The 12,336-nt window shown below is 44.4% G+C and overlaps 1 protein-coding gene across 2 annotated transcripts in view; it reads left to right on the top strand.

The window, feature by feature from the left end:
• Positions 1-12,336, top strand: part of LOC125442674 (fibronectin type-III domain-containing protein 3A-like) — a 91,955-nt gene that overhangs the window by 70,434 nt on the left and 9,185 nt on the right. For both annotated transcript variants that reach the window (XM_048514248.1, XM_048514247.1), the window contains 12 exons: positions 670-791; positions 885-1,059; positions 1,937-2,023; positions 2,460-2,598; positions 3,649-3,717; positions 3,943-4,061; positions 4,601-4,706; positions 5,046-5,221; positions 6,423-6,536; positions 9,832-9,981; positions 10,767-11,047; positions 12,021-12,233. In XM_048514248.1, the coding sequence (XP_048370205.1) occupies positions 670-791; positions 885-1,059; positions 1,937-2,023; positions 2,460-2,598; positions 3,649-3,717; positions 3,943-4,061; positions 4,601-4,706; positions 5,046-5,221; positions 6,423-6,536; positions 9,832-9,981; positions 10,767-11,047; positions 12,021-12,233 (1,751 nt within the window). The remainder of the gene's footprint in view (positions 1-669; positions 792-884; positions 1,060-1,936; positions 2,024-2,459; positions 2,599-3,648; positions 3,718-3,942; positions 4,062-4,600; positions 4,707-5,045; positions 5,222-6,422; positions 6,537-9,831; positions 9,982-10,766; positions 11,048-12,020; positions 12,234-12,336) is intronic.

The following is a 12,336-nucleotide window of genomic DNA, read 5'->3' as shown; positions in this document are numbered from 1 at the left end:
AAAATAACATAAACTAAACATTGATTTTTTTTTCAGTTGCCCAAGTGTGGTCTAGTTTTGTGTATTTCAGTAATCTGCTTAAACTAATAAGTTAAGAGGCAGTATGAGATAGAAGAAGAACATAAACTGAACATATTAACACACACACACACACACACACACACACACCCCAAGGAATGACTGATACTTTGAATTGTGCAGTGTTGGTGCTTAAAACTGACCCTTCAGCTTTCTTTCAATGGACAAGATGATTGCGAAAGCACTTGTGGCTTGAAAGGGTCAACAGCATCAGCAGGTGAAGGGCAGGTTAAAGAGACGGAATTGTTGAAAGACAGCCAAGCCTGGCACAAATCAGTCTGATCAGGTGGGAGAAACTAAGGAAAGGACTCTGGAGCTAGGATGCTCTTTCACTCAGTGGCTTACACAGCGTTGCCACTGAAGTGACTATGAAGGGAGCTCTGGTTGCTAGTCCATAGATCTCCAGAAGTCGCAAGCAAAACTGACCGTGCCTATGAAGCAAATGTGTGAAAATTGGCAAGAAACTTAGAAACACAGTACTTGGCTTTTCTTTGCACAGAGTCTGGCATTTTTGTGGCCTTACTGGGGCGATCTGTCTGGTTAGTCTACTATGTATGGTAAGCGTTCTGATGGTTTTATTTCTTTAAAAAGGGAAAGAACGGAGCATTCAAGGAATGCTACTATGGTCATCTAAAGCAGCACAAACTGACCAAGCTGACCCCTTCTACAAAGTACACGTTCAGGCTGGCAGCTAAAAATGACATCGGAATGAGGTACAGGTGGAATTGTTCAGTTACCTGGTTTCTATGAAGTGTTTAATGACCCAGGCTTTTCCTGATCTCTTGAACTTCTTTCCCCCTTCCCAGTGGGTTCAGCGAGACGTTGGTATGTTACACCATAGGAATCGTTCCCCCACCACCCCAGCCCCCTCGGGTTACTGAAGGAGGAGTGACTTGGTTGTCATTAGAATGGAGTCCTCCAAATGGAATATCCTCTGATGACTCCCTCACCTACATTTTAGAAATGGAGGAGGAAGGTTCTGTAAGTATCTGAGGGTTTTTTATGGGTTTGGACACCAGAGGACCAATGTCTTTAGGTCTAGGGACCTAAAGTTGCCTTCTTGTATAGAACATTAAAATGACACCAGTAACCAGTCCCTGTTAGACATGCAGGTGTGTGGCTGTGTGACCACCATATTGGCGCTGTGTAGATAAGGGGCCGTCGGGCAGTTCAGTGGTGCAGCAGGGACGCTTGGAGGGACTATTGACCACCAGTGATTGATGTTCATGCTGTTTCAGACATCCCAATTCAAGTAGCAGTCACATTTCCCTGAGGTCTTTGAGACATAATTCAATAACAAACTATTGCTGTGCAGATACGAACTCTGTAGTGGTAGGCTCAAATCCAGTGGGTACCAGATGGCCAGTTCTAGAAAGCACAATTCAGTCAATCAACTGATGCAACGTGGCTATTCATTCACAACAAGAAATCGCGTTGCATCAACTGATATTTGTATGTGCAACAAACAAATGTGATATAAAGTGCAACAGTAGTGATACAATACAAAAATTCTACAAGTCCTTCCGAAAGTAATAGTTCGTTTCAGGTTTCCTCATAGAAACAATGTCTTTAGGAGCCTTGTATTCCAATTAAGGATCTCTTGAGAATCATCCAGGTCCGTCTGATGTTTTGTTACTGAAGATTTGTTTTATTTTTGCTGTAAACCAGTCTAAATCCTGCTTTGGCATGGGAGAGTGTTTTATAAATATGTTGTTGTATTTTGAAAGCGCAAAGGTAACAGTTGGATTGTAGCTTTTACATTTCTTGATCTATTAAATGTGGGAAATGTCAGTTTTCTTTTTTCTCTCTTTATTTTCTCCCTCCTTGTCTCCCCTCCCCTCCCCCCTCCCCGCCCCAGGATTATGGTTTTCAAGCAGGGTACAATGGCGATGAACTTTCTTGCACTTTAAAAGACCTTAGGAGAAATACTTCCTATAAATTCAGGGTACGTATCAAATTGAAGCGACTGTGAGAATAAAGATTATTTGCTGGGGGCGTTTTCTGTAAACGAACCCTGAATTCTGCAGTGTGAAATCTGGTGCCTGTTAAGTTGGGGTACAGAGAAATCATGCAAAGAAGGTCACATGAATGCTAATCTCTCGGAATTCCAGGGAAACCACCAAGCCACGTGCTGTAACACGCAGTGCAAACAAGTGTGAGAATCTAAACCCCTGTTCTCTACCATCTCTGAAATTACTTCCCATGTCCAATAGATACTTCATCATAGAAGAGACTGACTTTTCTGTTCCCAGTCCTTTCATCCAATCTCCCCTTAAATTCTTCTCACTTAGACTTTCCCCCACCCCCAGCTGCAGTCTTGACTTGAACCTCGTCCAGATTAAAGGTGCTATTTTACATTCGGTTTGTTTATTGCTTGGCAGCTTTTTGCCCACAACACTGAAGGAAAAAGCAGTCCCAGCGAGGTCGTAGAATACAGCACATGTCCCGACAAACCTGGGCCTCCCAGTAAGCCAGCTGTAAAGGGAAAGATCCATCCTCACAATGTGAAAGTCACCTGGGGTAAGTGAGCTTCTATTTAACACGGCCAAACTCTCTTTCTCTCCTTCCTTATTGTGTCAGGAGAGGCAGCATTGGCTACGGTTCAGCACTCTGCATTTGCTGTTTTGGCGTGGAATTAACAGTGGAGAAGTAATGATTGAGAGATGCATTAGTCTGGACTGATGGGTCTGGCAGTTGATCACAGCCTCTTTGGCATATGTGTCTGTGCAAGCATTGCTCAGAACTCTCTTTTTTTCTCTCTGTCCTCCTTTCCCATGTGTCCAAATCTGATTCTGCATATTTTGCACCTTTTTTGCACTTAATTCCTTGTTCTAAAAAAAACAAAACCTCGAAGATCTTAACATGAAAGACTGTATAAGTTCCTCATGGTGTAAGGGTAGTGTCATGCCCCCACAGAGGCTTTTGTTATTTCCCCATTAATCTTTCGTTTCCCCGTAGTTAGCATGGCTTAGTTCTTTGTTAAGTCTTCTAAGGGAGGTATTTTAGTTAGCCCCTGCCCCTTTAAGACATTTCCCAATAGGCAGTTTCCTTTCTTTACCCAGCAATCCCCTGTTTCAGTTCTAGTCAGTCAGTCACAGTGAGGTGTCAAGGGTAGTTGGAGAATGGAATATTCATGACGTCCGTATTATTATATGGTGGTCCATAGAGCACAAGTTAAGTTTAACAGCAGTTAGAACATGACAAAGACTGAAAGAACTGCAAGGAAGCAAGACACAGTGGACTTTCTTGAAAGCAGCCAAGAGAAGACACAGTCTACAGCTTCAAACCTGCTCAAGACAAGCAAGTATTCTGACTTGGATAGATCCAAGGGAGGAGTTAGAGTCTTGTTTCTCTCAAGTAATAAACCCATTGTAAGAACTGTTGGATCTGGCTTGTGTCTCCCCCACTCTGTTCTAGCCAAGTACAGGGCACCTCAAATGGATTCACTTGGGGGGCAGAACAGGTAGGTCCGAATATTCAGGTCTGACTCTTCTTTCTAGGCAGGGATGTTTAATTAGAGATCACTGTCCTGTGAACCCCACTTTGAACCAAACATATTGCTTCTTTTAGATCCACCAAAGGATACCGGAGGGTCAGATATTTCCAAATATATTCTAGAAATTTCAGAATCCTCACCTGGTAAGCAGATGAACTTTCTTAAGCTATTTGCGCCTGACTGAACAAAATATACGTAGATTTGGTAGCCATGCCATCTATGTTGACGTGATACAGGAAGCAGGGTTGCTGCAGTAGCACTCTGTTCTGTAACCAGTCTACCGTTTAACTTGGTAGATGACATTCTCTAGCAACTCCCTCTTTCTTTCTCAAAGGTGGAATGTAATTCGTATCTAATCTTTCTCTTAGGAAGCAAATGGGAAACCGCATATACTGGTTCCGCACGAGAACATGTTTGTGCTCATCTCAAACCGGGTACTTCTTATCGGTTAAGGGTTTGCTGCGTTGGTAGAGGAGGCCAAAGTCAGGTGAGCGACCAAGACTCCTGAAATCAAGGCACTATATGTATCACAATTCCCTGTAAGCACCGAAAAGCTGCAGAACTTGTCCCAGGAATCGGCTTCTTCGTGGTGGTTCTGATAAGCGTGGGAATAAGATACAGGATAGAATGGTTTAACTACAGATTGTCATTTCTAATTTAAATGTTCACATTACTAGCCCCTGTCACTGCAGAAGGAAGCAATGTTTTTTGAAGTCTCTGACATCCAGAGGATGGTTCGGTAGGGTGTCTGATAGTCAGAAAGTGGGATTTTCACTCTTGGCATTCATTGCCCTTCCCATATGCAGAGTAAATCATGCACAATAAAGCAATATTTGCAAATGTGAAAATACAGGTGGCCACATTTAGCTTTCTTAGCACAGAACATATCCTAGCATAGAACTGTCACTTTCACAGCACAGCACTTTTTGAAGATGGTGCTCCTGATTGTATTTGTGAAATGAAAACGTTGCAGTTGGATTTCCCCAGCGGTAGCTTTAATAAACTAATATTTGTGTTCTTTTCCAGCCATCTGATGTCCTAACTGTTCAAACATCAGCTGTTCCTCCTGGACTGTGCCACCCTCCATGTCTGGCTGGCAAAGCCAAGCCTAGGGAGATTGCTCTTCAGTGGGGTAAGGAAGAAGTGGAAGAGGGGAGAATGAAATTGGGCGTACGGCCCCTTCCACTCATGCAGAATAAGGCACTTTCAATCCACTTTCAGTGCACTTTGCAGCTGGATTTTCCTGTGCAGAATAGCAAAAGCTTGCAAACAGTTGTGAAAGTGGATTGAAAGTGCATTATTCCGCATGTGCGGAAGGGGCCTGCGTTAGCCGCAAGAGAAACCAATCTGCCAAGTAACGTCTGCAAAAGCAGTGCTCGTTTCTTCTTTCTTCCTTTTTCTCCTTAGATCAAACAACCAGGAAGCCATTAAGAAACAAAGATTTTCATGTCCATCACTTTGTCTTTTGCAGATCCCCCTTCCACAGACGGGGGCTCAGAAGTAACAGAATATGTTGTGGAAACAGCAAACTGTGACCAAGATGAGCGCAGGCAAAGCTACCGTGGCCAGGCCCTCGAGTGCACCGTGACCGGCCTTCTTCCCGGGAGGACGTACTGCTTCTGGATACGAGCCGCCAACAGAGCTGGGGTACCTGCTTAGTTCTTTGCAAATCGATCACAGCGTCCCTGTTTTTTCAGTACAAACATCCCGTGCAAATGTCAGCAGGGCGTGGCAGAGCTGTGTTGCCTTTTGCAACCTGGAAACCTAGATTCTGAGCTCAGAATAGAGTGCTCCAATCAAGAATATATTGCTGCATTTGCTCGGTTTGTATCCCATTTTCAAGCCCAGATAAATCACAGTCTAACATGAATGCCCCAAAATTTATCAAGGGGCTAAAGAGGATTGTTGAATATTTGGTGCTGCCATTACATACTTTATCCATATATACCCTGTTTCCCCGAATATAAGACATCCCCTAAAAATAAGACATAGTAGAGGTTTTGCTGAAGTGCGAAATATAAGGCATCCCCCGAAAGTAAGACGTAGCAAAGTTTTTGTTTGGAAGCATGCCCGACAAACAGAACACAGAAAAATAAGACATCCCCTGAAAATAAGACATAGCGCATCTTTGGGAGCAAAAATTAATATAAGACACTGTCTTATATTCGGGGAAACACGGTAGTGGGAATAGGAAATTACCAATAAATAGAAAGGAAAGGAAAAAGGAAAAAATGGGAGGAAGCACAACTGTCACCTAATCCTAGATAAGAGCAGGTGTAGTGGTTAAGAGCATGTGGATTCTAATCTGGAGAACCGGGTTTGATTCCCCACTCCTCCACCTGAGTGGCAGAGGCTTATCTGGTGAACCAGATGTGTTTCCGCACTCCTACGTTCCTGCTGGGTGACCTTGGGCTGGTCACAGTTCTTCAGAACTCCCTCAGCCCCACCTACCTCGCAAGGTGTCTGTTGTGGGGAGAGGAAGGGAAAGGATCTCGTAAGCCATCTGGAGTCTCCTTACAGGAGAGAAAGGTGGGATATAAATCCAAACTCTTTCTTCTTCTAAAGCACTTTTAATTGCCACTGATTGACTCTGTGCTGGACATTTCGGTCTTTCTGTAGTTGCTTTCTTGAGCATAAGAAGGGCAGCATTTGGGATATTCTCATCTATTCTCTTGGGCCTCGGTCCATCATAATTTCTTGTGCATGCTCACGGGGAACTCATGGCATCCATACGTTCCTTCTCTGAAGACACAAGTCTGGCCTAAATAGGCTCCATTAGCCAATGTACGTTTGATTTATTTCTGTTGTTTCATGATTTTCAGAACTGTCTTTTCCCCCTCTTCTACAGCTGGGCCCTTACTCAGAAAAAGCGGAGATTACCACTGCTCCCGGTCCCCCGGATGTGTGCTGTCCTCCCCAGCTCATTTGCAAGACGGCAACTTGCATAGTAGCCTCTTGGGAGGTATGGATTTTCCCCCCTGTATTTTCTAAGTAGCTGTATGGAAGCCCGTATGAAATCAATGAGGGGATTGCATGAAGAAATTAACGGATGGTAATCATTTACAAATTTAGATAATGGAAATCTCAGTGTGACCGGGGCATAAAATAAAGGTCAGCGTTATCTAGAACAATTGAATTCCCTTGTGCTTTTCATCTAAATAAAACAGTTAATGGTAATAGCTAACACTTGCTTGACGTAATTGCTCCAATTATTTTGATATAAACCTTCAAACAGCCTTCTGAAGCTAGACCAGTGTGATTATTCTCATCTTAATGCCAGTGAGGTATAGTGGTTAAGAGCAGTGGACTCTAATCTGGAGAATCAGGTTTGATTTCTGCACTCCTACGTATGAAGCCTGCTGGGTGACCTTGGGCCTGTCCCGGTTATCTCAGAACTCTCTCAGCCCCACCTACCTCTCGAGGTGTCTGTTGTAGGGAGAGGAAGGGAAGGAGTTTGTAAGCTGCTTTGAGACTCTTTAGGGTTCAGAAAAGCGGGGTATAAATCCAAACTCCTTTCTCACGGAACAGGGATAGTGGCTGAAACAATGGATTTCCTGCTTCATTCTCCTGGCCATTGCAGCGCACACCAGGCTAGCTCTTGATTCAAGCAGTAATTTTCTTGAGTAGTCCATGTTCTCATACCTAGGTCAGTATCTTGCCATGGCTTAATGTTGGTCTCTTGCAGGCTGACTTTGCTCTGCTTGCCTCAGCGCAGTATCAGAAGTGGACCTGGAAATCTGGTTTCTTTCCCTTGGTCAGCCATAGACTTGAAATATAGCAAGCCTTTTTTGTCATAGACAACAGTACAACAATCATAAAAAAACGGATTAAAAAGCATATACAATACAAGAGATAAATGTTAGGTCGAAGGAAATCTACTGGCTTTTAGTAATTTCCAGGAGAAAGTCTGCCACTATCATACAGAGAGAAGGATCAGGGTTGTCCAACAAGTAGTGTAATCTAATTAAATCGGGGAGATGGGGTAAATGTAGAGGAGTAAGATTCACATACTTGGATCTGATTTCCTTGAATCTGAGACAGTGTAGTAATTGGTGGGCCAGAGATTCAACTGAGCCATCGTTACATGGGCACAATCTTTTAGCCTTTTCTTGCTTATTAAATCTGCCATGTAACAAGGCAGAAGGCATAACATTAAGCCTGGCGAGCATTATGGCTCTCCTTTGAGCAGAGTTTATTAAGCAAGACAGCCATAGACTTCCTGCAGCGATTTAGCTGGCATTGGCGTTCAGATTCAGTTTTCCACCTGTAAAACAATACTGCTGGCTCACTGCACTGAAAGTTGCAAGGACAGATTGCTGCAAAGCTTATGAAAATAGTGACCAAATAGGGACTGGTTTCAGTCCCAGAGTACTGGGCTTTGTTGCGAGCACATTTTGCTTTTATGTCCTCCAAAGGTGGAAGTATCGCACAGTTACTTCTGCAGTTTGGTATCTAGCCTGTTCATGCCAGACCTATTCAATGCACTTCTCTGCAGAAGTCCTTAGTATTCTTCTCTCTCTCTCTCTCTCTCTCTCTCCCCCACCCCCCACCCCCGCCCCGGCCACTTAGAGTACTGATCCACTAGCTAGGACCCCCGAGAGATGCAGGGGCTGTAAGCTTTCAAAGGGCCTGAGGAGGCAAGACAGACCAGGAGCCTCTAGAGCAGGGGTCTGCAACCTGCGGCTCTTTCAGCCTTATACTGTGGCTCCGCGTGGACTGGAGGACAGAGGGTAGTGTGGGTGTGTCTCTCCAGCCCTCCAGAGCAGCACTGGAAGGAAAGGTGAGTGGAGGGGCTGAACCGGAGGAAGCTCTGTGCGTAGCCGCCTCTCCGGCTCAGTAGATCTTCGGGGCCATGGAAAATGGGTCCAAATGGCTCTTTGGGTGGTAAAGGTTGCCGACCCCTGCACTAGAGAATACAATTATTCACCTACAGAATAAAAAGAGGATCCAAAGCATCGCATCTTATTTGTGTCTTTACTATGAAAGCCTACATATCTAAAAAAAAAAATAAGTGGCAGATTTTAAGGAACCAACATAGACTCTGGCATAATTTCAGCCTCTCTCTCTCACTAATTTTGCCTCCTCTTTTAAACTAGAAGTTCATGAAACCTTTCCACAAAGCTTCCCAGAAGAGCACACTAGGCTGTTGTGACTCTGTTGGCACAAACAATTTCAGAAGGCCAGATTTTGGAGGGCAGTGTGACCTCCAAAACCCCCACAGTCTGTATTTTCAGAAATGCTGAGGAAAGCTGTCACGTACGACGAAAGTCCTCAAAAACCAGAGTACTCAGGATATCATGGTAGCATGGCCAATTGGCCATGCTGGCAGGGGCTGATGGGAATTGTAGTCCATAACATCTGGAATGCCAAAGGTTCGCCACCACTGCTCTAAAGCATCATACTATGGCCAGCCATGACAATTAGGTCCGCATCTATGTTACACTGAACTTCCGATATTGTTGTATTGCTAAACGGCTTTAGTGTTGCAGTTGGTGAACTTGTGGTTAGAAGAGTACAGTTGGAGCGTAGGAGCACCTTAAAGACCAGCAGGATTTCCAGGATATAAACTTTGGAGAATCAAAGCTCCCTTTGTCAGATAATCTGGTAACTGATGAATTAAACTTTGACACTTGAAAGCTTATACCTTGGAAAGCTTGTGGGTCCTTAAACTGCTCACAATACTAGAACCAGGGGGCATACATTGAAAATGCTGGGGGGAAGAATTAGGACTAATAAAGGAAACACTTCTTCACGCAATGTGTGATTGGTGTTTGGAATATGCTGCCACAGGAGGTGGTGATGGCCACCAACCTGGATAGCTTTAAAAAGGGCTTGGACAGATTGATGGAGGAGAAGTCGATCTATGGCTACCAATCTTGATCCTCTTTGATCTGAGGTTGCAAATGCCTTAACAGACCAGGTGCTCAGGAGCAACAGCAGCAGTAGGCCATTGCTTTCACATCCTGCACGTGAGCTCCCAAAGGCACCTGGTGGGCCACTGCGAGTACCAGAGTTCTGGACTAGATGGACTCTGGTCTGATCCAGCTGGCTTGTTTTTATGTTCTTATGCTCCTGGTGCTCTTTGATTAGCCAGTGTTTCGATGGAAAGGCAAAGATCTTATGCTACGAAGAGAGGGGGTTCACCAAACCTCAGTCCTTGTGCGTCCTTCACAGGTGCATCATGAATGAATGTTCCTATGCACACTGTGCTTTGGGTGCTTTTTTATTCATGAAGATTGTGTTTGAAATTACCCTAGAGTCCAGCATGTAATGGTGCAGAAGTTAATGAATATAGACTGGAATGGGGCCAGATCGAAGGATCCATGCACATCGTGTACTCTGGCCCCCTTCTGAGCTACGAAGTGAAAGGACTGACACCTGCGACCACGTACTATTGCAGAGTACAGGTAAGGAAGCCTGGATGGTGCCAGGGCACCGGTACTTAAAGAGAGACATTTTGCCTGACAGTCACATGACCTTGGGCTAGTCACAGCTCTTCTGAGCTGTCTCAGCCCCACCTACCTCACAGGGTGTCTGGAGGGAAGATTTAAGAATATGGCTCTGCTGGAGGGAAGATTTAAGAAAATGGAACTAAAAGAGTTTGTTCATGTGATATGACTACGGTTGAAACACTTGATCATTCTTTGTTTCTATGCCCTAAATGCAATAAGATACGCATGAAATACTTGAATTCCATTTTCTTGCAATGTTCTCAGTGGCATGAGTGTTACAAGATACCCAATCTCCTGAACAGCTCTGATGTGCTCTTTTGTGAAACTGTTGCAAATTTTATACTGGAAATTAGTAGTTTTAACTGCATTTCTTAACCTTGTTTTGTTTTAAAATTTTGTCCTGCTTTATATGCCAATAAAGCCTTGTGTTGTGTTGTGTTGTGAGGGGGAAGGGAAAGGAGTTTGTCAGCCCCTTTGAGTCTCCTACAGGAGAGAAAGGAGGATATAACTCCAACTCTTCTTCTTAGACTTGATGGCAAAAAAAAAAAATAGCAATAATGAGTAATTTGATAATTCACAAACCTGTGAGCTGCTAGAAATGTGAAAATAAATAAAACTCAAGGGAGGATTGTTCCTTGTGGGCTTCCTTCCACAAGTCTGGCTGGCCACTTTGGGAACCAAGGCGCTGAACTAGGTGGGCTCTGTCAGTGTTTGGTTTGTCACGGTCTTCTCCGCCTTAGGCTGTGAATATCGCTGGAGCTGGATTGTTCGGGGAGATCGCCATGGTCACCACCCCACCATCAGTGCCGGCAGCTGTGGCAGTATTGCACTTGCTCGAAGAAGACCAGATGGAAGCCCCCCTTCCTCTGTCCACGTGCCTTGTTCTTCACTGGGAAGAGCCCTGTTGCCATGGCGCAGAGATCACTGGCTACAACATCGAGTACGGGGAGAAGCAGCTCTTAACAGTCAGCAGAGTTACAAGCCATGTCCTGGAGAACTTGCAACCAGACACTTTATACAGGTATTGGTAATTGGTATTAGTAGTTTAATTTAAATATCGCCCTCCCCCCGGAAGGCTCAGGGTGGTGTACAACAGCATGATCCAACATCGATAAACATCACAACAACAATAATCATAACATCAAGTAGCAACAATAAACAATATTTCAGATATCAAAACATCAGTAATCATGATACAACAAAATACAGCATTAATAAACATAGCAGCAACAACATAGCATTATAAAACAGCATTATGAGCAACAATAAACATAGCATAACATTATAAACAACAAACATCAATAGCAAGGATGGGGTGTTGCAAAGTGTTGTTGGAAAGGGGCAGTTCCCTGGGAGTGTCACAGGGGAGACATAAGAAGTGTGTCTAAGTGGGAGGCGGTGACAGTGAACGAAGAATTCCTCAGTCTGTAGAGACTAAATCCAAGCCTGTGGCAACATTGTTTGTCCAAAATCAGTGACTTTGGCAACTCCAGATGGTCAGGTAGGACAGTGTGGTATAGTGGTTAAGAGCAGGTGGATTCTAATCTGGAGAACTGGGTTTGATTCCCCTCCTACCTGCTGAGTGACCTTGGGCTAGTCACAGTTCTTCGGCACTCTCTGAGCACCACCTACCTCACAAGGTGTCTATTGTAGGGAGAGGAAGGAAGAAGAGCTTGCAAGCCCCTTGAGTCTCCTTTCAGGATAGAAAGGTGGGATATAAATCCAAACTCCTCTTCTTCATCTTCCAGTGTGGCTTTAAGAGTTGCATATAGAAGAGGAGATTTCACTTGGGGGATTCTTTTTATTTAGCAAAATTATGATTAGGAAGGGGGGGGGAAATCCATAGCAAGTGATGTACTGCCTTCCGTCCAAGATGCAAGAGCCTCCTCCACATGGCAGCCATGGACGAGGTGGATGTTTCATCCATCATGTGTTAAAGCTCATCTCAGTTGTTTTGCCGTAATTGTGACTGATTTCTTCCCCTCTCCTCCCAGGATCAGAGTTCAGGCCTTCAACAGCCTCGGAGCTGGTCCCTTCAGCCCTTCCATCAAAGCGAAAACAAAGCCTTTACCTCCTGACCCCCCACACCTGGAATGTGTTGTCTTCAGTTACCAGAGCCTTAAACTGAAATGGGGGGAAGGTTCCAGCAGAGCTTTAATCGCCAATCCCACCCAGTTCAACCTGCAGATAGAGGACAAGTTTGGCAGGTAAGAATGGCCTCAAGTACATTTAATTCTGCCTTGGACCTCACTGAGCAAGGCGGACAGCAAAGGAATAAATCTGTCAGCTTCCTGGTTTCATGTTTTGAGG

The sequence above is a fragment of the Sphaerodactylus townsendi genome, linkage group LG13, assembly GCF_021028975.2.
Source record: "Sphaerodactylus townsendi isolate TG3544 linkage group LG13, MPM_Stown_v2.3, whole genome shotgun sequence".
Classification (NCBI taxonomy): domain Eukaryota; kingdom Metazoa; phylum Chordata; class Lepidosauria; order Squamata; family Sphaerodactylidae; genus Sphaerodactylus; species Sphaerodactylus townsendi.
This window is presented reverse-complemented; position numbering and strand designations above follow the sequence as displayed.